At 44.5% G+C, this 25,699-nt stretch overlaps 1 protein-coding gene across 1 annotated transcript in view; it reads right to left on the bottom strand.

Annotated features, from left to right (window-relative positions):
• Nucleotides 1-8,616: 8,616 nt before the first annotated feature.
• LOC115478776 (alpha-2-HS-glycoprotein-like) overlaps nucleotides 8,617-25,699 on the bottom strand; it is a 32,974-nt gene continuing 15,891 nt past the window's right edge. Inside the window, exons 6-7 of the mRNA XM_030216375.1 lie at nucleotides 20,399-20,488; nucleotides 8,617-9,148 (exon numbers count right to left, since the gene is read on the bottom strand). Coding sequence (XP_030072235.1) covers nucleotides 8,876-9,148; nucleotides 20,399-20,488 — 363 coding nt within the window. The 3' untranslated portion in view covers nucleotides 8,617-8,875. The remainder of the gene's footprint in view (nucleotides 9,149-20,398; nucleotides 20,489-25,699) is intronic.

Consider the following 25,699-nt stretch of genomic DNA (forward strand, 5'->3'; position numbering starts at 1 on the left):
CAAATCCACCTTCATAGGCACCAACATTACAGAGAGATTGGAGTGCCAAACACAAAACAAATTACCCCTCCCTGGACTCAGTGAAGGAACTTGCTCAATATTAGGGGCACTTATGATGCACTGGCACCCACAGAGCTGACTCTTATGCCTAAAGCCACTAAACTTTCTCAAACACCCAAATTCTATTTTCACTCTCTAATCCTCTCCCTGATCCAATCAGACCCTCCTGCTCTCTCTCATCAAAAGAGGACATGTCCGGGTAAATCTGGACATATGGAGGCATATTTTCAAAGCACTTTGGGAGGCTAAGTGCTTTGAAAATGAGCTTGATGGTAACCCTATGTTTACCCTATGGTAACCCTATGCTCTCAGGACAAATCCCTCCTTTCAGTACCCTTCTCCACCACTGCCAACTCCAGGCTCCACTCATTCTGCCTTGCCTCACCCTATGCCTGGAACAATCTTCCTCAACCCGTACGCCAAGCCCCCTCCCTACCCATCTTCAAATCTCTGCTTAAAACTCACCTCTTCAATGCTGCTTTCGGCACCTAACCTTCCGAGAAATATAGTATGCCCTATCAGATCGACTCTACACTTGTCTTTTAGATTGTACACTTGTCTTTAGATTGTACACCTGTCTTTTAGATTGTACACCTGTCTTTTAGATTGTAAACTCCTTGAGCAGGGACTGTCCTTCCATGTTAAATTGTACAGCGCTGCGTTACCCTAGTAGCGCTTTAGAAATGTTAAGTAGTAGTAGTATGTGCAGTTGATTTGTTTTCTGACATCCTCGATTATGTTACGGTGGGGAAAATATTCAACCAATGGTGAAGGAGAAGATGGCACACTCATGAGGTCTCCCTAAATTCCGAAGGACTGTCAGATTAAAAAAAGAAAATACATGGCTGACAATGGTTTTATCATTAAAATGAGTGGGAGAAATATAACTCAAAAAGTAGATGAGAGAGGAAATGCCCTATATTAATAATTGGTGCTAGATGGGACATGAATAGTTTTAGAAATACCAATCCATTCATCAAAATCAATATTTTTAGCTTCACCAGATGATTAAAAACATTTTTTTTTAAGAGATACTGAACCATGGTTGAAAGGTGGGCAAAATACGGAAGCATTTTCAGTCTTCTTTCTGCTATGGGCACATGTGATAATGTGGTGTTGGAGCATGAGGGCAGTTGAGGGAACAGCCCTTCAAGAAGCCAGGAATAAAACCCCCACATTGCAAAGCAGTGTTTCTTCCCTTCCAGAAAGCAAAGTTTGGAGGGGGAGGGGAGATTAAGGAAATGCATTTTGCGGGTAAGAGAGGAAATCCCCACTAGACATGTAAGAAACAGAGGGGAACTATATTCCTGTTTACTCTGGGAAGGAGGAGGTGTCACAAGGCAGAGGACCCCTACATCGGCAAGAGGCAGTGCTCCCTTGTTTGATCCAGAAGTTGGCACTGCCTTTGTCCATGTAAACAGGGATTGTCCGGGCAACTCTGGGAGTTCTGGAAACCCAAAAGGAGTCTTGCCCTTTAAGAGGTGTGGGACAGTAGCGTAGCCAGAGTTTAATTTTTAGATGGGCCTGGAGGTGGACTGGGTGGGCACAGGCCTTGCATTTCCTCTCCACCCGCTACCCCCCTCCCGCGACAGCCCCCTGTACATGATCAGTTCTGGTCATTTTTACTGACCTGAAGTGCCGTTCTCCCTCCAGCACCGGCGATTCCCATAGCCAGCCTTCTGCCAGCGTGCGTCGTCGGAACCTCTTCTCAGGCGCATCCAGCCTACTCTGCAACTTCCTGTTTTCCGCAAAGGTGGGACGCAGGAAGTTACAGAGTAGGCGGGACGTGCCTGAGAAGAGGCCCCGACAACGCACGCTGGCAGAAGGCTGGCTAGGGGAATCGCCGGTGCTGGAGGGAGAACGGCGCTTCAGGGCAGTAAAAGTGAGCAGACCACGTGGACGGGGAGAGCGGGCAGAAGAGGCTGGGCGGGTCTGGAGCAAAAGTGGCTGGGCCTGGGCCCGTCCAGGCCCACCTGTGGCTACACCCCTGGTGTGGGAGGGGAGCACACTAGCAGGATCATAAAACTTTAGGAAAGGAAGTTCATTACGCTGCCCACTGACTGCCAGAGACAAGAAAACGTACTCCATTCTGGCACCTAGGCAGCGTAGTAAAATGGCCCCTCAATGAAGGTCAGCTCCTCACTAACCCTTTGCTTAGTTCATAAACAACAGTTGAATTCTTTAAAATGTACTTTACTTCATTGTATGAAATTTGATGTCTTGCTTCACCGGACAGTTCAAAGTGAATTACAATAAAATAATCTACGTACATAATAACCCAATCTCCCAACTTTCCAATTAACCAGTATAATTATTTCATCTATTAATGAAAAACCTCCTGATAGAACCATGTTTATTAAACAGTTCTTAAATCTGAAGATAGGTTCAACTTCTCTTCTATCAAAAGGGATAGAATTCCGTAATGTTGTGGTTATCACGAGAAAACCAAAGAGTAGAGTGAAAAGGTGGAGCTTCTAAAAACACGAGGGAGACTAGATGACCCTTTTTCTCCTGTTTTTTTAAAGGAGTTGTTTCCCACTTCTGTTTTTGCAGTTCACTATATCCTGCTTATTTTCGAAGGAGAAGGGCGGCCATCTTCCGACACAAATCGGGAGATGGCCGGCCTTTTCCTAAGGCCGGCCAAATCGGTATAATCAAAAGCTGATTTTAGCCGGCTTCAACTGCTTTCCATCACAGAGCCGGCCAAAGTTCAAGGGGGCATGTCAGCAGTGTACCAAAGGCGGGACGGGGGTGTGGTTAAGAGATGGCTGGCCTCGGCTGATAATGGAAAAAAGAAGGCTGGCCCTGACGAGCATTTGGCCGACTTTACTTGGTCCCTTTTTGTTCATGACCAAGCGTCGAAAAGGTGCCCGAACTGACCAGATGACCACTGGAGGGAATCGGGGATCACCTCCCCTTACTCCCCCAGTGGTCACCAACCCCCTCCCACCCAAAAAAAAATATTAAAACACATTTCTTTGCCTGCCTCTATCCCAGCCTCAAATGTCATACCCAGCTCCATCACAGCACTATGCAGGTCCCTGGAGCAGTTTTTAGTTTGTTTTTGTTACATTTGTACCCCGCGCTTTCCCACTCATGGCAGGACGTCAGACTCACAGAAACAGAAGCCTGCGCAGCCTTCTACATGGAATGTTGCTAGTGGAATAGCAACATTCCATGTAGAATCTCCAATAGTAGCAACATTCCATGTAGAACCTCCAGTAGTATCTATTTTATTTTTGTTACATTTGTACCCTGCACTTTCCCACTCATGGCAGGCTCAATGCGGCTTACATGGGGCAATGGAGGGTTAAGTGACTTGCCCAGAGTCACAAGGAGCTGCCTGTGCCTGAAGTGGGAATTGAACTCAGTTCCTCAGTTCCACAGGACCAAAGTCCACCACCCTAACCACTAGGCCACTCCTCCACTCCAGTGGGTACTGCACTTCAGGCAGGCAGACCCAGGCCCATCCCCCCCTACCTGTTACACTTGTAGTGGTAAATGGGAGCCCTCCAAAACGCACCCGAAACCCACTGTACCCACATCTAGGTGCCCCCCGTTACCCTTTAAGGGCTATGATACTGTTGTACAGTTGTGGGTAGTGGGTTTTGGGGGGGCTCAGCACCCAAGGTAAGGGAGCCATGCACCTGGGATCAATTTGTGAAGTCCACTGCAGTGCCCCTAGGGTGCCCGGTTGGTGTCCTGGCATATGAGGGGGACCAGTGCACTACAAATGCTGGCTCCTCCCATGACCAAATTGCTTGGATTTGGCCGGGTTTGAGATGGCCGCCAGCAGTAGTTCCCACCCCCCAGCACGTGACACTTCTATTTTTATTTTTGTAGCGCCGGCGTTAACCCGGCGGTAATTAGGCAGCACCATATGCTCGTGTGCTGCCGGGTTAGCGTGGGAGCCCTTACCACCATTTCAATGGGTGACGGTAAGTGTTCCCCCCGAAATAGCCGCACAGCAAGCGGTTCACTTGTCGCACGGCCATTTCTTCATCAAAAAAAGACAGCCTTTTACCCGCTGTGGTAAAAGGGGGCCTCAGCGGGCATCAAAAACAAGTGCTGATACCACTGCAGGCCCCCTTTTACCGCAGCCTGGTAAAAGGACCCCTTAATTTTTAGAGCAGAAGATTGAGAATAGTTTACTGTGTTGTAATTCTGCTCTTCCAATAGTGAGTTCGCTGATCCTTATCTTGTACAGCTCCTGGAGCTGTAATGCACTCTATCCTCCCTGGGGCCATTCCTAGATGGGGGGGGGGGGGTGGTAAGAGTTAGATTCTAGGGCATGTTATGGGATCCAGTCTACCAAGTCCTATCTAGCCACATCAGACAAAATCCACGCAATATGCAATAGGCCTTTACCGATGAAAATAGTGGGAAGAAACAATTTAGCCAATAATGAACCCCTTGATATCTTAACAGCCTGGACAGCTGGACAGCATACTGGACTGGCCAGTTGATTTTTTTTCTACTGTCAATTGTTATGTTACTGTGTGTAAGTTTATCTGTATTATGATGTATTGCAATTCAAATCAATACAATCGAGATCATGTCGGTTTACAACAGTGGCGTAGCCACAGGTGGGCTTGGGTGGGCCAGGGCCCACCCATTTATGGCTCAGGCCCACCCAACAGTAGCACATGTTTAGTGGTAACTGGTGGGAATCCCAAGCTCTGCCAGCTGAAGATTTCCTCCTGATGGTAACGAACATGCTACTCTCCACAACACCGGTACCTGTGCATGCTCAGTTTTCAGTGCATTCTTGCTGCCAAGGTGGAAAGAAGCGTTTTCCCACCAGCTGAGATAAAAAATTTTTGGAGGGGGGGGGGGAACACTTGGTGCCGACCCAATTCTTGCCCAGGCCCACCCAAAATCTGTTGTCTGGCTACGCCCCTGGTTTACAATATTGTCATGCAAGAAGATAACATTTCACAAAACTAGGCAAGCATAACTTGGGGAGGGAATATAACAGGGAGGAAGATGAATAGGAAGACATCATTACCAAAAACATATACCAGAGACAAATACGGGATGGAGAAGGCAAATGCCCTAAATGACTTTCCCAGTATCAGAAGCAGAGATGGCAACACCCTGGTTTGATGAGCAATGGATACCACAAAGATGTGTGTTGTCAAGATGTAGCTGCATACAATCAGTGTGAACTGGCTCCATGTTTTATCAGAAATGTATTTCATCTACTAAATGTAGAGAGGTGTGGTAGCCATGTTAGTCCACTCTTAAAGGTTATCAGTAGAAATCAAACAAAATAAAACATGGAAAAGAAAATAAGATGATACCTTTTTTATTGGACATAACTTAATACATTTCTTGATTAGCTTTCAAAGGTTGCCCTTCTTCCTCAGATCGGAAATAAGCAAATGTGGTAGCAGATAGTATATATGAGAGAAACATCAAAGCATTACTTTGACAGTCTGACAGAGTGGGAGGGTGGGGGTATGCATGGGGACATCAAAGCATTTCATTGATATTCTAACAGAATGGGTGTTGGTAGGTGAGAGGAGGGTAATAAACAGAGAAATAAACAGAGAAATACAGCTTTATGGCTTATAATGGGTTAGAAAACCCAGATCCTTATTAAGTCCTGTTTGTTGGGTGTCAAAATATTCAATCATTCTTATTTCAAAGGTCTTACGTTCCTGTATTGTTTTAAAATTACCTTTCAGTATTCTTACTGTGAAATCACTGGTGCAGTGTTCTGGTCTTGTGAAGGGTTGGCCCACAGGGGTGGGGGCCTGACTGGAACCGGCTATTTTCATGTGATGTCTCTGCAGATTGAACCTTGTCTTAAGCATCTGGCCTGTTTCTCCAATATAGCATCCTTCGTTACATTTTTTACACTGAATGATATATACCACATTGGACTGTCAAAGTAATGCTTTGATGTTTCTCTCATATATACTATCTGCTACCACATTTGCTTATTTCCGATCTGAGGAAGAAGGGCAACCTTCGAAAGCTAATCAAGAAATGTATTAAGTTATGTCCAATAAAAAAGGTATCATCTTATTTTCTTTCCCATGTTTTATTTTGTTTGATTTCTATTGATAATCTACTATATGGAAACTACTGTTTATTTGTTTCTTCTAACTTCATAGTAAAAAAAAAAAGAGAGAGAGAGAGACACACGCACACGTTTAAATTTAACATCCATTTTATTAAGTACAAGAGGAAGGACTTAGCATTTCATGACCACAGCATTTAAATAATCATAGTGATAGATCAATTTCTGCCACATAAAGATAAGCAGATGATTTATCTAGTGGCCATATCTGTATAGGTTTGGAAGCTCTTTGTGTGGAACTAGAAGACGGATAGAAGTATCCAGATAACATTTGACCCCCGACCTCTCATTTTATCATTTTTATTTATTTTATTTATTTATTGCATTTGTATCCCACATTATCCCACCTCTTTGCAGGCTCAATGTGGCTTACAATTCATCATGGATACTGGCAGTAGAAGAGAATATACATTTGGTTCACAGAGGGTTAAGTGTTACATGGTGGTGAAATACATAATACTGTTAAAGCAGCAGACATTGAAAGACAATTCTGGAAGTTTTAAAGATAGTACAGTTACACATGTTGATCTTTGTGATATATCTTGTTGAAGAGATAGGTTTTCAGTAGTTTTCGGAAATTGGTCATATTGGCTGAATATCAAATTGAATTTTTGAATAAAAGTAAACATGGTTAACATAAGCCACTTTTCAATGTCAGCCCCAATGTTGTCTTTTGCAATATTGGGGCTGATCAGATATAGTATTCAGGAGCAGGCAAATGCATTTAATTAATTAATTTATTTATTTATATCCCGCTCTGGTGCAAGGTATGCAAAAACTGAGATTTATCAATGAGATCTTCTTAGGATTTGCAATGGGAAGAATTCAGAGGGAGGGGTAAAACAAGAGCAAAGCTTTGTTAATTCTATCCCACAATCTTGATCATAGATGTAAGACCTCAATGGGTCAACCATTCAACCACTGTCCAGAGATGCTTTTCAGAGGGAATGGAAGAAATCCTTTTGAAAAGAGATTGGCAAAGTCAACCTTTTTCCTGATATGTCAGTGAATAAACTGCTTGTGCAATGATTCTTTCCCTATCTCTAAGTTTGAATTTTCTTAAAGCACACTCAAACACAATCTATGAGTCAATCTGGAGCTCGCTGAAAGTATGAATTTTATAATACAATATACGGCATGAATTGCTTGACCCTTCCCATCCTATGCACACGGAGAGGGCTGTGTATGAGCCTATGGTAATCCTTCTCTCTGCTTACACCCAGAGGGAAGATGATCAGGGACTGCTCTCATTGTACGAAACATCAGCCCACCAGACTAAAGAGAGCTGCCATGAAATTCAGTTCCAGGAGAGAGAGACTTTTGACCAGTTTATGAACCAGGCCCTCTCCTAACAGGTTCTGCTATTTGTAATCTTGCCTCTTGTGTCTGAGATCAGCACTACAGGCATCAAAATGTTGGAGGGCTGGTTGACCAAAAAGAAGTCACATTGGCCAGAAATCTCATCCAGAAACTGGTTCATATAACAGCTTAAAGCTACCGATTAGGTCACTATAGTTTCTGTGGTATTTCAAATCAGGATCAAATCCAGATTCCATTAATCTGATTTCCTGAGGTTCGAAGAGTGTCGGATTAATCCGAAAAAAAAGTTATACCCACCTGTATTTATATAGCATCACCACATCAAAGAGGTTACACAATGATTCATGTGCTCAACACTCACCTTCTCCACTTGGAAGGTGTGAAGGCAGAATCAATGATGCTGGAGTCAACTGCAGGTTTACACACAAAATCCCTCAAATTCTATAAAAATTGCTAAAAAATCACACATCCATATTTGGGCAGGTGCTCAATTTACGCGTGCAATTTAACCGAGTGCTTCTTTTACAAAAGCCGCACTAGCGATTCCCGCGTGGCAAAGGAGAGGAAGCTCATAGGAATTGAATGGGCTTCTTCTCATTTGCCGCACTGGGAATCGGTAGCGCAGCTTTGAAAAAGAAAACCCTGACTATCTAGCCAATTAGCACCAATAATTGAGAACTTAACAAGCAATTATTGGTGCTAATTAGAATTAATTAAAATAAACACCTGTAAATTTTACGCGCGGGTCCGAAAAGGGTGCACGGCCATGGGAAGGGTCATGGCATCCCTTTAATTTGTACGCATTGTTATAGATTAAAGGCGATCTGCGGCTAATTTAGTTGCAGTGGTTTCCACCAAGGTTTCATTGGTGTAAATGGTCCCTCCTAAATGTAGTCATGGCTCCCAGCGCGAAACGCTATTCTATAAACCGTGCCTAACTTTTAGCACCCTTTATAGAATACCACTTATTGCTATTTTATTGGCGCTGATTTTTTAGGCACCGTTTATAGACATTAGTCCAGTATGTGTCAGTGTGACCTTGAACTGTCCTTCAAAATTAATAAGAAATCCCCTGGATAGGACATCATTTGCATGTAATTCCCTTTCGATGCTTTTATTAGATTGTACACCGCTCAGTTCTGCAAATCCAGTATAAGCGGTATGGTAAATTTTATTAAACTACAAACTGTAACTATAGAGGCATTTGGGTGAACTGATCATTTTAATTTGCAGTGACACTGTATTGCGCCTGCTGATTTTAGAATTTATAAGGGTTTTTTTTTTTTTGTCACAGCCTTGTACTTAATAAGTCATTGATTGATTAGTGTTACAGTGTTTCATTGTTTGCAGGATGCCGCCGATTACCTAGGGTACACCATCTCCTGCAAAGAATCCCAGAAGCATCATCTAAAAGAAATACTTTTTCCCGGGACACAGAGGGAGTATATGAGGGAGAGCAGGGTCAACAGCAACAGCCACAGATCTTTTGGCAATGGGATTGATTGCAATTGGTCCAGCTGGAAGAACGACGGGAATTTCAGCCGAGGCAGATTCTGATGACAGTGGGCCCACACCGAGGTCCGAATGCCGAAGATTGTGGTGAGGACCACCCAGCTGGTTGTGGGGTATCGGTGCTCCTGATGGATCCTTATGTGCGGTGTGGGCAAAGCTGGATCCAGGCTGGAGAAAAAAAACAAACAAACAAGATGTCATTGTTTTTTTTTGGTGGGGACGATTTGTTTTTGTTGTTGGATTATTTGTAGTAAATAATTAGCAGATTGTTATACACACAGCTTCAGCTTTAGAAATGTTAATTTCTTTTCTTCATCTCTCTCACATACACCCCAGAATAATTCACTGCTGAGTCACTTTAAAGTTGAAGTAACAAAACATCTGTTTACTCACAGTTTTAGTTAGATTGATATTCAGCAGTCTTATATAACATAATATAATACATTTGGATTATCAGCTCTTTCCATGTGCTTAGATGGTAATGGATGCTCACACCATAGATCCTCAGCTTAGGAGAAACCATTAGAGCTCCATGTGCTGTGCTTAACCCCCACAGGAAGTTGCATGGGTGTGACCTCTCTAGGTAATTCACATCAGAGGTCACAGAGTAATCACAGAGAAAAAAAAAACATTGCTGACAGACAATGCATGTAAAACACAATACATTATTCCAACATTTGTAACGCCATACTGAACACATTATTCAAGAATGACCCCTTAAGTAAGTCTTCTTAGTACAGTTACGATCAGGCCTTGAGTCAGTGGACTCCAGTACATATTTTTATTTTATTGATCTGGTAGTTTTCTCCTTTCTCTTCTAGGGCTCGGATCCTGGTGGCATAAGCCTTCATTCATACCTATCCAGGGATTCCCCCCCCCCCCTCCCATTTTAAAGATCCTCTCCAACCGCCTTCACTGTTTCAAGTCTGTTCATTGGAGCAATAGTCTTGCGGCCCTTCCTGAACCCTTTATCGTAGGGGTCTGAGGGGGAAATTCTATGAGTGGACAGCTCTGTTAAGACGCCCTGATGCTGCATGGTTTAAGTCTGGTCTATAATGGTGTCTGAGCACCTGGATTCTGTTATAGAATACAGTCGTAGCCTGGCATCAGTGCGCCTACATGTATACAGTTGCAATTACAACTGCTGTAACTGTGGCCGCATTAATGTGTCAGGGACGTGCATAAATCTCCGCCTGTGTGAATGCCCCCTTGCACGGATACGCTTTGCCACTTAGATACTGTGTTAAAGAATAACACTTAGTCTCGCTACTGGCAGTAAGTGTACGCTCACTCACGAAAGTGGTAGTTTTCTGTACATTTACTACTACTGCTTATCATTTCTATAGCGCTACTAGACGTACGCAGCGCTGTACACTTGAACATGAAAAGACAGTCCCTGCTCGACAGAGCTTACAATCTAATTAGGACAGACAAACAGGACAAATAAGGTATACGGACAAAAAGTAGCAAGATTCCGGAATCCCAAAGAGTAGCAAGATTCTGGAATCCCAAAGAGTAGCAAAGATTCTGGAATCCCAAAGACTACTACTACTACTACTTATCATTTCTATAGCGCTACTAGACGTACACAGCGCTGTGCACTGGACTTAAAGAGACAGTCCCTGCTCAACAGATCTTACAATCTAATTAGGACAGACAAACAGGACAAACAAGAGATAAGGGAATATTAAAGTGAGGATGATAAAATAAGGGTTCTGATCAAGTGAATAAGGGTTAGGAGTTAAAAGCAGCATCAAAAAGGCGGGCTTTTAGCTTAGATTTGAAGACGGCCAGAGATGGAGCTTGACATACCGGCTCAGGAAGTCTATTCCAGGCATATGGTGCAGCAAGATAAAAGGAACGGAGTCTGGAGTTAGTGGTGGAGGAGAAGGGTGCAGATAAGAGAGATTTACCCAGTGAACGGAGTTCCCGGGGAGGAATGTAGGGAGAGATGAGAGTGGAGAGGTACTGAGGAGCTGCAGAGTGAATGCACTTATAGGTCAAACGGATAGTAAGCCAGTGAGGTGACTTGAGGAGAGGTTCTAATATGAGCATAACGACACTGGCGGAATATTAGTCGTGCAGCAGAATTTTGAACAGATTGAAGAGGAGAGAGATGGCTAAGTGGGAGATCTGTGAGAAGCAAGTTGCATTTACGTGTCAAGTGGAGTGTAAATGCAGGTGCCCAGTTACAGAATCACCCCTTGAACCTGGCTATCAAGTTAATGAGCAAGACCTCCTCCCTCAGGACTGGCAATGTTGGCTCCACCACATCCTCAGCCAGCCTTGGTCATGGAAGGTCTGATCTGGTAACTGAATTGGCAGCATGCAGCATTGTCACTAGACTGGGCTGGATAAATTAACCTTAGGACAGTGCTGGTGCTGGTGCTCTGAGTATTTTTAAACTGTATGATGAACTGGCTTCAGGGCTCTTTTGATACTCAGGATTGCACAGCTGGCCAGCAAGCTTTGAAAACACTGATACTGTGGGCATGATGAAGGCAGGAGGAATGAATAGCAGAAGGGGGAACAGAGAGGATTCCACCTCATCACCCCTGCAAATCAAATGAAATGACAGGAACAAGGTTGGTTCTGTGTGAACTGCAAAGGCAAACCTCCCATCCACCTTCCCCCAAGTAGGATTTTTTTCTGGGACATAATTTATTTGTTTAGATTTTGCTCACACCTTTTTCAGTAGTAGCTGAGGGTGAGTTACATTCAGGTACTCTGGATATTTCTCTGTCCCAGGAGGGCTCACAATCTAAAGTTGTACCTGAGGCAATGGAGGGTTAAGTGACTTAGTCAAGATCACAAGGAGCAGCAGTGGGATTTGAACTGGCCACCTCTGGATTGCGAGACCGGTGCTCTAACCAATAGGCCACTCCTCCACTCCACAGCCATTTCTGTGAGGGGCCTCTTTTATTAAGTGGCAGTAAGCCCACCGTGGGTTTACTGCAAGCCAAACAGGAACTACCAAAATTCTCCCCCCCCCCCCTAGTATGTACCATTTCCGACGCTAGAAAAAAATTTCTATTTTTGTAGTGCTAGTGCTTACCCAACGGTAATCAAGCAGTGCTGCTCGCTGCCTGGTTACCGCTGGGTCAGCGCAGAAGCCCTTACTGCCACCTCGATGGGTGGCAGTAAGTGCCCCCCCTGAAATGGCCGCGCGGTAAGTGGTTCACTCATCACGCGGCCATTTCTTTTCAAGAAAAAGAGACAGACTTTTACCCGCTGCGGTGAAAGGGGGCCTCAGTGCGCATCAAAAACACGAGCTGATGCTTTTTACTACAGCTTAGTAAAGGTGCCCCTGAGTTTACAAATGTAAACATCCAAGGCTCTCTCTCCACAGTCTAAACAAGAAAATCAGTAAGATTAAGCTGCTAAGAACTGTTTCTTAAAACAGCATCTTCCCTCTTTACAAGCCCTCCTACATCCTGTTTTGACCTTATTCCCATGTCTCCCTTCTAGTTTGTACCCAATCATACTTCCTGTATTATATTTTTATACTGTTTTGGAATAAGGAATGAACATGGTTTATTGCGCATTCTTGACTCCTTCCCCACTGCTCTCTGCTGAACATTTCTCTGGGTGGCAATGACAAGATCATAAGAGTAGCCATACTGGGTCAGACCAATGGTCCATCTAGCCAGTATCCTGTTTTCCAAACAGTGGCCAAACCAGGTCACAAGTACCTGGTAGAAACCCAAATCGTGGCAACATTCCATTTAGAACCCCAAAGAATAGCAAGATTCTGGAATCTTAAAGAGTGACAAGATTCCATGCAGAATCTCATAAAGTAGCAACATTCCATGTAGAACCCCAAAGAATATCAAGATTCCATTCAGAATCTCAGAGTAGCAACATGCAATACTACAAATCCCAGGGCAAGCAGTTGCTTCCCATGTCTGTCTCAATAGCAGACTATGGACTTTTCCTCCAGGAATTTGTCCAAACCTTTTTTAAACCCAGATATGCTAACCGCTGTTACCACATCCTCTGGCAAAGAGTTCCAGAACTTAACTATTCGTTGAGTGAAAACTATTTCCTCCTGTTTCTTTTAAAAGTATTTCCATGTAACTTCCTCAAGTGTCCCCTAGTCTTTGTACTTTTGGAACAAGTAAAAAATCGATTTACTTCTACTCGTTCTACACCACTCAGGATTTTGTAGACCTCAATCATATCTCCCCTCGGCCGTCTCTTTTCCAAGCTGAAGAGCCCTAACCTCTTTAGCTTTTCCTCATACGAGAGGAGCTCCATCCCCTTTACCATTTTGGTCGCTCTTCTTTGAACCTTTTCTAATTCCGCTATATCTTTTTTTGAGATATGGCGACCAGAACGGAATGCAATACTCAAGGTGTGGATGCACCATGGAGCGATACAAAGGCATTATAGTATTTTCGGTCTTATTCGCCATCCCTTTCCTAATAATTCCTAGCATCCTGTTTGCTTTTTTTATTATCTACGACACCCAGATCTTTTTCTTGAGCGTTGACCCCCAAGGTGGACCCTAGCATCAGGTAACTATGATTCAGAGGGTGAGCACAGATGTGCCCTGATATATATGGATTCAGAAGGGCAGAAACTTAAAAGCTTCAAGCAGTGATCTTTACTAAGGAGCTGATGCAAACTAGAGAAAACGAAGGATCAGAATACCTATGTGCTTCATTTTGCTGCACAACTGGAATACCTCAGAACCCTTTTGGACTAGTATTATTGTTTGAAGGTAACCAGTAGAGGGCAGTGCAGGCTCCCTGATCTCTGCTCTCACTGAGGATAGATGATAAACATAGGCAATGCATCCTTCGTTCTGGTTCCTTACCTACAGTAACAATCTACATAAGTATATAAGTAATGCCACACTGGGAAAAGACCAAGGGTCCACTGAGCCCAGCATCCTGTCCACGACAGCGGCCAATCCAGGCCAAGGGCACCTGGCGAGCTTCCCAAACGTACAAACATTCTATACATGTTATTCCAGGAATTGTGGATTTTTCCCAAGTCCATTTAGTAGCGGTTTATGGACTTGTCCTTTAGGAAACCGTCTAACCCCCTTTTAAACTCTGCCAAGCTAACCGCCTTCACCACGTTCCTGCAGCGCTTGTGGGGTATTTATTCAGGGCCAAAGAAACTCACAGCCCGGGGTTTCATCAAGTTAGTACATAAGTATTGCCACACTGGGACAGACCAAAGGTCCATCGAGCCCAGCATCCTGTTTCCAACAGTGGCCAATCCAGGTCACAAATACCTGGCAAGATCCCGAAAAAAGTTCAATACATTTTATGCTGCTTATCCCAAGTCATCTCATAAATCTCTCCCTCTCTCTCTTCATATTATGAGGGCCACAATGTTTGCTAGTGATTCTATATTCTATAGTCACAGTTCTGTTTGGCTCCGAAGAAAGAATTGTTAACTTTCAAAAGTGAGTCATTAAGCCCCCGGATTCTGTAAACTTGTGCACAGAAATTTACACTTAGTGCAGAACGTTGAGCATGCAAGATACAGAATATTATCAGTTATTTATGTTAGCAACCAATAATTGCCTTTAATTAGTATTAGCTGGTGCTAATTAGCACTAATTAGCAGTTAAACTGCCATTTGCCAGTATCCTATAAAACATGCATGCAAATTCCATGACAAGCAAATGAAAGGGGTATGGACCTGGGAGGGGGTCAGGGGCCATTCCTAGCACTTACATGCACCTACAATTAGGTGTGAGCATTTACACCGTCACCAGCCATTGAGCTAGCGAACGTGCTAACGCCTAAAGTTAGGCGTGTAAATGCAGGCTTATGCTACTATTCTGACCCCGTTTACATGGAGGAGGTTGTTTGTGGTTTTGTATCTATTAAGCATTGTCTGTAACAGATTACAGTGCCTGTATCTTTAAAATGAATAAAACTATAAAACACTGGTCCCTCTAAGCTGAACTGGAGACGTCCAACTGCATTGCTGCCAGTGGGAGGCGCTGCTTCAATATTGTGTTTTCAATGGCTAGAGACAGGCAGGTTCCCTGGACTCCTGCAGAGCTTGCCTGTCACTCACTTTTGAAATCGGGTAGTTCCCTGTGATAGGCTCTTTCAGAGCACATGTCCCAGATTCCTGTGTCTTAGTAGACTCTTTCTATTGGCTTGCCTGATTCTCTAAGCATGCTGGGCTAGTAGCTCCCTTCTTCCATCTCCAGCAGATCTGTTAATCTGTCTGCAGTATACTACTACTACTACTACTTAACATTTCTAAAGCGCTACCAGGGTTACGCAGCGCTGTACAATTTCACAAAGAGAGACAGTCCCTGCTCAAAGAGCTTACAATCTAATAGACACGTGAATGGTATGCCCCTTTCTATGATCTGTTAATTTGTGTCTGTTCTGTTGCTTGAGCCCTACAAGCAGTGGCGTAGCTAGGTGGTGGCGCCAGAGGAGCGACCGCTCCCCCAAACTAAGTTTGGTCGGCGCCGGTGCCTATTTTACAGCCGGTCCATCACATTTATGCTGTGCGTGCATGCCTACGCAGTGCATGTGCATGCCTACGCAGTGCATGTGCATGCCTCTCCACTCCCCCTGGGGTCACAACCTGGCTACGCTTCTGCCTACAAGCCTTCGTAACTCGTTTAAGTTTTTCACCGCAGTGTAAAAAGTATATACAGTGGGGGAAATAAGTATTTGATCCCTTGCTGATTTTGTAAGTTTGCCCACTGACAAAGACATGAGCAGCCCATAATTGAAGGGTAGGTTATTGGTAACAGTGAGAGATAGCACATCACAAATTAAATCCGGAAAATCACATTGTGGAAAGTATATGAATTTATTTGCATTCTGCAGAGGGAAATAAGTATTTGATCCCCCACCAACCAGTAAGAGATCTGGCCCCTACAGACCAGGTAGATGCTCCAAATCAACTCGTTACCTGCATGACAGACAGCTGTCGGCAATGGTCACCTGTATGAAAGACACCTGTCCACAGACTCAGTGAATCAGTCAGACTCTAACCTCTACAAAATGGCCAAGAGCAAGGAGCTGTCTAAGGATGTCAGGGACAAGATCATACACCTGCACAAGGCTGGAATGGGCTACAAAACCATCAGTAAGACGCTGGGCGAGAAGGAGACAACTGTTGGTGCCATAGTAAGAAAATGGAAGAAGTACAAAATGACTGTCAATCGACAAAGATCTGGGGCTCCACGCAAAATCTCACCTCGTGGGGTATCCTTGATCATGAGGAAGGTTAGAAATCAGCCTACAACTACAAGGGGGGAACTTGTCAATGATCTCAAGGCAGCTGGGACCACTGTCACCACGAAAACCATTGGTAACACATTACGACATAACGGATTGCAATCCTGCAGTGCCCGCAAGGTCCCCCTGCTCCGGAAGGCACATGTGACGGCCCGTCTGAAGTTTGCCAGTGAACACCTGGATGATGCCGAGAGTGATTGGGAGAAGGTGCTGTGGTCAGATGAGACAAAAATTGAGCTCTTTGGCATGAACTCAACTCGCCGTGTTTGGAGGAAGAGAAATGCTGCCTATGACCCAAAGAACACCGTCCCCACTGTCAAGCATGGAGGTGGAAATGTTATGTTTTGGGGGTGTTTCTCTGCTAAGGGCACAGGACTACTTCACCGCATCAATGGGAGAATGGATGGGGCCATGTACCGTACAATTCTGAGTGACAACCTCCTTCCCTCCGCCAGGGCCTTAAAAATGGGTCGTGGCTGGGTCTTCCAGCACGACAATGACCCAAAACATACAGCCAAGGCAACAAAGGAGTGGCTCAGGAAGAAGCACATTAGGGTCATGGAGTGGCCTAGCCAGTCACCAGACCTTAATCCCATTGAAAACTTATGGAGGGAGCTGAAGCTGCGAGTTGCCAAGCGACAGCCCAGAACTCTTAATGATTTAGAGATGATCTGCAAAGAGGAGTGGACCAAAATTCCTCCTGACATGTGTGCAAACCTCATCATCAACTACAGAAGACGTCTGACCGCTGTGCTTGCCAACAAGGGTTTTGCCACCAAGTATTAGGTCTTGTTTGCCAGAGGGATTAAATACTTATTTCCCTCTGCAGAATGCAAATAAATTCATATACTTTCCACAATGTGATTTTCCGGATTTAATTTGTGATGTGCTATCTCTCACTGTTACCAATAACCTACCCTTCAATTATGGGCTGCTCATGTCTTTGTCAGTGGGCAAACTTACAAAATCAGCAAGGGATCAAATACTTATTTCCCCCACTGTACAACATCTCTCTCATCTTGTGGTTGAATTATTCCCAGCTTCTCTCTTGCATGGAGAGAGGGAGCTGGTTGAAAACAGACTGCAGTCTGCAAGGCAAGACTCTTGTCCAGCACATCTGAATTGTAAGTTCCCTTTCTTTGTTTGGTTTCTGCATTAAAGAAGGTTTTGGTTCAAGAGTTCTGAGTCTTATCATAGTGATGTTCTGTACCCTGGTTTAGCTGCACGCCAATCACAGCCAATGAGAGGGCAGAACAGCTACTGAATGCGCAATTGTCGATATAGAATTCATGCGTAGCACACAGCATCCCAGTACCTAACATTAGGTGATTTATAGAGAATTACCCCCCTAAGAAGTTTATAGAATTAAGGGGTAAATGTGTTGTACTTGTCCAATTCTTGTTATTACTATTATTTGCTTCTTAACCTTTATTTCCATGAAGATTGGAAATCAATCTAGGCTTCCGCTGAACCATGGGTCATAGAGCCTGAAGTGGAGTTCCTTGGCAGAAACCCATGTTCTGTGCCCTATCTGGCCAGTGTGTAGTGTCCACTTGGCTTCACTTTCTTATTGCTAATGCTGTGCAATCAGAAGCGGAGCCAGGTTGACAGCGCGGGGGGAGCGAGAGCGGCGCAAGAGCAGACTTCCACCGGCGTTGGCGCACATTTTCTTTTTTTTTATAACTTTATTTATACATTTCACATATACAGTACCAAGAATACCTCTTGTACAATCAAGGAGAACTGTAAGAACATTTTTACACTAAAAAAAAAAAAATCTCCATCAACATACTCTCCCGCCTCCCCTGTTAGTCCACAACTGAGGCCAGGGACCAAGCCACTATTCTGGGAAAAGTAAAACCAAAATTAATCCACTCAAAAGAAAAAGGCACTGTAGGGAGTCATGGAAGGCCATTATAGCTGAGGTGGAGATGTTACCACCGCCCCAGGTGCCGGAGAAGGAGTCCCCCTGCCCCCCCGGGAATCCAGGAATGCCTTTAATTGAACCGGTTCAAAAAACACATATTTTACAGCATTCAGCTTCACCACACATTTACAGGGATAATTGAGCCAAAAAAGGCCCCCCAACTGAAACACAGTGGGGCGCAACTTAAGAAAAGCCTGTCGCCTCCTCTGCGTTACCTTGGTCACATCAGGATACATCCGTACTTGTACATTCAAAAACTTTTCTTTCCGATATTTAAAGAATAACTTCAAAATCCTATCTCTCTCAATCTGTGTAACAAAAGTCACTATAAGGGTAGCTCGCTCCCCTTGCCCCTCTTCCCCCTCCAACTCCCGAATAAAGTCCAAGGTGTCAAACCGCCCAGCAGACTCCTCGCTAGCAGCCCGCTCTCCTTGAACCCCTCTCTTAAAAGGCTGTAAGTAATAAATCTGCGAGATAGGCGGGCATGCCGTCTCAGACACCTTCAACACCTCAAAGAGGTATTTTTTAAAAGTCATTATCGGTGCAATCAACTGTTGTTTGGGAAAATTGATCACTCGCAGAGTATTAGCCCTCTGCCGATTTTCAAGCGCCTCAATCTTCCTGTGCAACCATTTATTATCAGTAATCATAGTAGTCTGTACAGCCTGAACCGATTTAATAGCCAAATCATGGGCCTCCGCTCTTTCTCCCACAGTCTTTATTTGCAAGCCCAATTGAGTAACAGTCTCGGTTGGAAGCTGAGAGGCCTGTGACAATAATAACATTTTCTGGGACAATGAAGTTTCCAAAGTAAGCAATGCATCCCAAATAGTTTCCAGTGTAAAGTTTGGAGGTTTTGGCAAAAGTGAAGACTTACTCAAAACTTCAGCGCTCCTCTGGGATCCCATAGAGAAGCCGGCCTCCTCCTCCGTCTGTTGCCCCCCTGGAGCGCCGCCTCCCTGCACGCTGGAAATCTCCCCTTCCGGGGCCTTCTGTGCTCTCCTGCCGAGAGCAGGTCCTGACTCTGAGCCATCCGCCCCCTCCTCGGAGGCCAGGAAGCCCCGTCCGCTCTCGGCTCTCATCGTCGCCGGCATGGGAGGCGGTTCCCTCACCTCCTGGCTGAGCTCCGTCTCAGGCAGCAGGGACGCTTCGCCTCTCTCCGCCCCTCCCGGCAGCAAGACGCCCGAGTTCAGCTGGCTGCCTCCCACCACCACGAAGCGATCCATCGTGCCTGAAGCGGGTCCCGCGGGCGCCCCAGGACCAGGCACCCGCTTACCCTTCCGCTTCGGCATTCTCCAGGTAAAACGCTATTGCGGGAAAACTCCACGAGCTACTTCGCCGCGCTCCCTTCAGGCCGCCATCTTGGTCCCCCCCGGCGCACATTTTCAATGCAACACATTGAGAGAAAAATAGGCGCCGGAGCTGGCAGAACTCTGTTTGGGAGAGCGGCCGCTCCCCTGGCACCCCCCCCCCCCCCCTGGCTACGCCACTGTGTGCAAGTGTGACATTGATTAGAAGGATGTACAAAAGAGGTTCGTCAACCTACTTTGACAAACTTGCAATTCGGTCTCACAGTTTATTTCAAGTTTAAAATACGGAGCAGTTACTGGAAATATTAATATGCAGGTTCACTCAAAAGCTATTGATTTCTGCAGATCCATAGTCAACAAAAAGATTTCATTTGTATGGCTCATAGACAATCCAAGTTTTTTGTGAAAATGAACCAGGTTGAAATGTACCTACTTTGATTTTACTTTAACCAAGTTTATACACATTTACATTTTTTTAAATGTATTGCCTGGCAGTTTCCCCCTGTTCATTTGAGCTGTCACTTCAACTGGAAACAGCCTCTGTTTGGCTACAGTGTAGTAAGCCCTCACTCACAATCAGTTGGGATTGTTCCCCTCCTCCCCTATTGATATGTCCTCCCATCATAGTTCATGCTGTGGAGCTTAATTTGATGCTCATTTTGGCCATTAGGTGTCACCCTTGAGTGATGCCTCCCTCTAAAACAGTGACAATGAACACTGCCTTGGTGAGCCTCCTCTATACTTGGCCAGGGCATAGAACCCAAGTTCCTCACACAATGGTGCACAGCACTTACCATTGAGTTCACCCCATACAGCTATAATGTTGATGTCACTCACATTTACATCTGCTGGCCAATGAGTGCTTTGGCCTTGGGAAGAGTGGAATTGGATTGATAATAAATTCTGCACAGTAACATGTTAATACATCTAAAAACCAAGCAGATAATACCTGAGTGTCATAGACTGTACAGTTCACATCCACGTGCACTTGTTGATCTACGGCATCATTTATAACTGTTCCTGCACAGAAACCGTACTCCTGTGAAAATGAAAAAAAAAACATATTAAAAAAAAAATCAAAGATACAAAATTAATATGTTTTTACATTTTATACCCTGGATAATGATGTACAATTTTAATTCACATTTGAAACAACTGAATTCTGTTACTTCCGATCAGGTACCGCATACAGTTCAAGCTTCTCCTACTAACCTACAAATGCACTCAATCTGCAGCCCCTCAGTACCTCTCTACCCTCATTTCCCCTTATGCTCCTACCCGTAACCTCTGCTCACAGGACAAATCCCTCCTCTCAGTACCCTTCTCCACCACCGCCAACTCCAGACTCCGCCCTTTCTGCCTCGCCTCACCCTATGCTTGGAATAAACTCCCTGAGCCCATACGCCAAGCCCCCTACCTACCCATCTTCAAATCTTTGCTCAAAGCCAGTGGTGTGCTGGAGCCGGCTCGCACCGGCTCTGCAGAGCCGGTTGTTACTTTTTCAAGAATTTAGCAAGCCGGTTGTTCAGCTGTCAGCTCTCTCCCCATCTCTCCAGTCTCCGAGTCAACGTCACGACACCTACCTCCTCCCAGTGGCTCCTCTCGCTCTCTCTCCGCCTCTCCTGTGTCTCCCAGTCCTGCCCAGCAGCCCATCTGTCGACGTCAGGACGCCGTCCTCCTCCCAGCGGCTCCTCGCGCTCTCTCTCCGCCTCTCTGAGTCCCGCCCTGTCAACGTCATGATGCCCCTGCAGCACCCTGCCCGCCAGTGAGTGCGCGCCCTTCCTGCTTCAGCTCCTGCCTTGTAGCACTATAGAAATGTTAAATAGTAGTAGTAGTGGTAGTAGGTGTTAGTTTGGTTCCTGTCTGTCCCAGGCAGCTCGCATCTGACCGCACTCTTCATTGGCCACGAGGTAGTAGCGCCTTCTGCTGCACTTCCACACACCCCTGCCGCCGGCCACCAGTCCATCGTCGTCCTCCTCGTCAGTAGAAGAATCTTGGATTGGATCACCACTCCATTCCAGCCAGGTAGGCCCCACGGCGCAATCTAATATTTATTTATTAAATTGACATTTTTCATTGCATTTTCTGCTGCTGCTAGTGCGTGAGGATATCCAGTTTCCTGATGGGTTCATGTCTTAACTGTTGTTGTTGTTGTAATCTACCATGGGAAGCCTGGTGTTATAAAGTTTGATGGAATATATTGAAATTAAATGGAAGTAGAATTAAACTCTCCTTTCATTGGGGCACACATGGAATCAGATCTTCATCTGTTTTGTAGACATTTACCTTTTAGATATGCAAATGGATTATTCTGTTTTGAACATGTTTCAGGGGGAAGTGGTTTTACTAGTCAAAATAAATATTTTGTTTGCAGATTTCTTTTGTTTATATAAATGGGCTATATAAGCCCCTAATGCAGCCCATATTGGTTTTCTTATATTTTGTTCTTGTGATAACTTATACTGTGCCAAAACTGAAAACTCTTATCTCTGTCTGGTTGGTAATAAAAGGAGCTCATACCCTAAAAGATTGTTTTGTGGCTTCTATGAAGAATTGTGATATTGAATAAATAAGCATGTGTGTGTGTGTGTGTGTGTCCCTTAAGTATATGTGTGTGTGTGTGTGTGTGTGTCCCTAGTCATGATGCATCCTAAGTTTATATAATCCTTTCAAGAAATCCACCCCTGGGTCTCCCCCACCATCCAAATTGCAGGGCAGGCTATGCCCGCAGAGAGAGCCTGTTGTTAATACTTTACCAGCTAACTCTCTCCCTGGGAATAGCCAACTCTGCAATTTGGGGGGGCGCAGGATGGGGGGCGCAGAGGTGGATGGGGGAGAGAGCCTGTTGTTAAAAATTTACCAGCACACCACTGCTCAAAGCCCACCTCATCAATGTCGCTTTCGGCACCTAACCATGGTACCTCTATCCAGGAAATCTAGACTGCCTCAATCTTGATTGACTGCACTTTTTGTCCTTTAGATTGTAAGCTCCTTTGAGCAGGGACTGTCCTTCTTTGTTAATTGTACAGCGCTGCGCAACCCTGGTAGCGCTTTAGAAATGTTAAATAGTAGTAGTAGTAATACCATCTATTGAAATCCAAGGTAGTCAGTCTTTGTCAAAGAGTTTAGTGCAGCTCCTGAATGCACAAGTATATTATAAACAGACTGAATGTTGGTTTCATTTCATGTTGATTGTGAATACAGTGTATTAAATTGCTCCACTTGCGATATTCATAGCTCTTCATTGCTTTTAACGTCTGCAGCTTAGCCCTGATGCATTTGGCAGACACTAACCATTATTATATAAGTACATAAGTGTTGCCGTACTGGGACAGACCGAAGGTCCATCAAGCCCAGCATTCTGTTTCCAACAGTGGCCAATCCAAGTTACAAGTACCTGGCAAGATCCCAAAACAGTACAATAGATTTTATGCTGCTTATTCTAGAAATAAGCAGTGGATTCTCCCCAAGTCCATTTTAATAATGGTCTATGAACTTTTCCTTTAGGGAAAGGGCAGGGAAATGGGACTTGATATACCACCTTTCTGAGGTTTTTGCAACTACATTATCAATAGAAATCAAACAAAATAAAACATGGAAAAGATGATACCTTTTTTATTGGACATAACTTAATACATTTCTTGATTAGCTTTCGAAGGTTGCCCTTCTTCGTCAGATCGGAAATAAGCAAACGTGCTAGCTGACAGTGTATATAAGTGAAAACATTCAAGCATTACTATGACAGTCTGACAGGGTGGGAGGATGGGGGTGGGTAGGAGGTATGCATGGAGACATCAAAGCATATCATTGATATTCTAACAGGATGGATGTGGATAGGTGAGGGGTGGGGTGATCAACAGAGACATACTACATTTAAAGCGGTTTACATATATTCAGGTACTTGTTTTTGTAGGAAGCCATCCAAACCTTTTTTTATAGCTTGCTAAGTTTACTGTTTATAGTACACTCTCTGGCAATGAATTCCAGAGTTTAATTACACGTTGAGCGAAGAAATCTTTTCTCCGATTCGTTTTAAATTTACTACTTTGTAGATTCATTGCGTACCCCCTAATCCTAGTATTTTTGGATAGAGTAAAACAAGTGAGTCACATCTACCCGTTCAACTCCACTCATTATTTTATAGACCTCTATCATATCTCCCCTCAGCCGTCTTTTCTCCAAGCTGAAGAGCCCTGGTCACTTTAGCCTTTCCTCATAGGGAAGCCGTCCCATCCCCTTTATCATTTTCGTCGCCCTTCTCTGTACCTTTTCTAATTCCACTATATCTTTTTTGAGATGCAGTGATCAGAATTGAACACAATATTCGAGGTACAGTCACATCGTGGAGCGATACAAAGGCATTATAACATTTTCATTTTTGTCTTCCATTCTTTTCCTAAAAATACCTAACTTTCTATTTGCTTTCGTAGCCAACACTGCACACTGAGCAGAGGGTTTCAACGTATCATCAACGACGATGCCTAGAACTCTTTCCCGGTTGATGACTCCTAATGTGGAACCTTGCATCACGTAGCTATAATTTGGATTCCTCTTTCCCACATGCATCACTTTGTACTTGCTCACATTAAACATCATCTGCTTTTTAGATGTCCAGTCTCCTAGTCTTATAAGGCCCACTTGTAATTTTTCACAATCCACTTGTGATTTAACAACTTTGAATAACTTTGTGTCGGCAGCAAATTTAATTGCCTCACTAGTTACTCCCATCTCTAGATCATTTATAAATATGTGAAAAAGCAGTGGTCCCAGCACAGACCGCTGGGGAACCTCACTATGTACCCTTCTCCATTGAGAATACTGACCATTTAACCCTACTCTCTGTTTTCTCTCTTTTAACCAGTTTTTAATCTACAGTAGGACAATACCTGCTATCCCGTGACTTTCAAGTTTCTTCTGGAGTCTTTCATGAGGTACTTTGTCAAATGCCTTTTATACAAAATATTGGCTGACTCATCTTTATCTACATGTTTGTTCACCCATTCAAAGAAATGTAATAGATTGGTGAGGCAAGATTTCCCTTCACTAAATCCATGTCAGCTTTGTCTCATTAATCCATGCTTTTGAATATGCTCTGTAATTTTGTTCTTTATAATAGTCTCTACCATTTTGCTCGACACTGACGTCAGGCTCACCGGTCTATAATTTCCCGGATCTTCTCTGGAAACTTTTTTTTTTTTAAATCGACATTACATTGACCACCCTCCAATCTTCCGGTACCATGCTTGATTTTAAAGATAAATTACATATTACTAACAATAGGGGTGATGAACATGACAGCCAGACAGGCAGCAGGCAAGAGAGTGATCCAGGTACAGGCAGAGTCAGTAGGCAGGCAGCAGGTCAAGAGAGTAATCCAGGTACAGGCAGAGTCAGTAGGCAGGCAGCAGACATAAGAGTAATCCAGGTACAGGCAAGGTCAGGAGGCAGGCAGCAGACACGAGAGTAATCCAGGTACAGGCAGAGTCAGGAGGCAGGCAGCAGACCCGAGAGTAATCCAGGTACATGCAAGGTCAGTTGGCAGGCAGCAGACACAAGAGCAATCCAGGTACAGGCAGAGTCAGTAATGAAGAACAAAGTAGAGGAGAAGCACACTACTGAGCAAGTAACACCTACCAAAGTAGAAGCCAGAAGCCAAAGCAAGGAGTCTAAGGAGAGCTCAGCTGATAAAGTGCTGGCGTCTGACAACAGCAGGGAGAAGGGGCACAGCCATTGGACAGGGGAAGGAGGAACCAGAAGACCAATAGAAGAGAAGCAAGAGAAGCCAGGCAGAGGAAGAGCAAACCCAGGTGAGTGGAAGCAAAGCAATCAAGGAGCCTGGAAGCCAGGCAGAGAGAGAGAGAGAGAGAGAGAGAGAGAGCAGAGCCAGGTACATGGAAGCAAAGCAATCAAGGAGCCTGCAGCCAGAGAAGAAACACACACACATGGCCCAGGTCTGTGCCAGTCAAGTGTGCGTGTCGACGGGACCCTGTGCAGCCCGAGGACGCCACTTGTGTTGAGGTAGGGGACATGACAGGATTGATATACTGCCTTTCTGTAGTACAATCAAAGCACAAGGAAACCAGTGACTGGTAGTGGAAAAGATTGCTGAGGCAAGGAATTGATGGCATATTCAGTCTGCAAAACCTGAAAGAAGAGCAGGACTTTTACCTGCTTCAGAAAAGCCAGACTTTCACCTTCTTCCTGAAACGAAAGTGGAGCCTAGCTGTACCAGGAAAGGGTTTCAGAGAAC

Source organism: Microcaecilia unicolor, chromosome 10 (genome assembly GCF_901765095.1).
Source record: "Microcaecilia unicolor chromosome 10, aMicUni1.1, whole genome shotgun sequence".
In the NCBI taxonomy this organism is placed as follows: domain Eukaryota; kingdom Metazoa; phylum Chordata; class Amphibia; order Gymnophiona; family Siphonopidae; genus Microcaecilia; species Microcaecilia unicolor.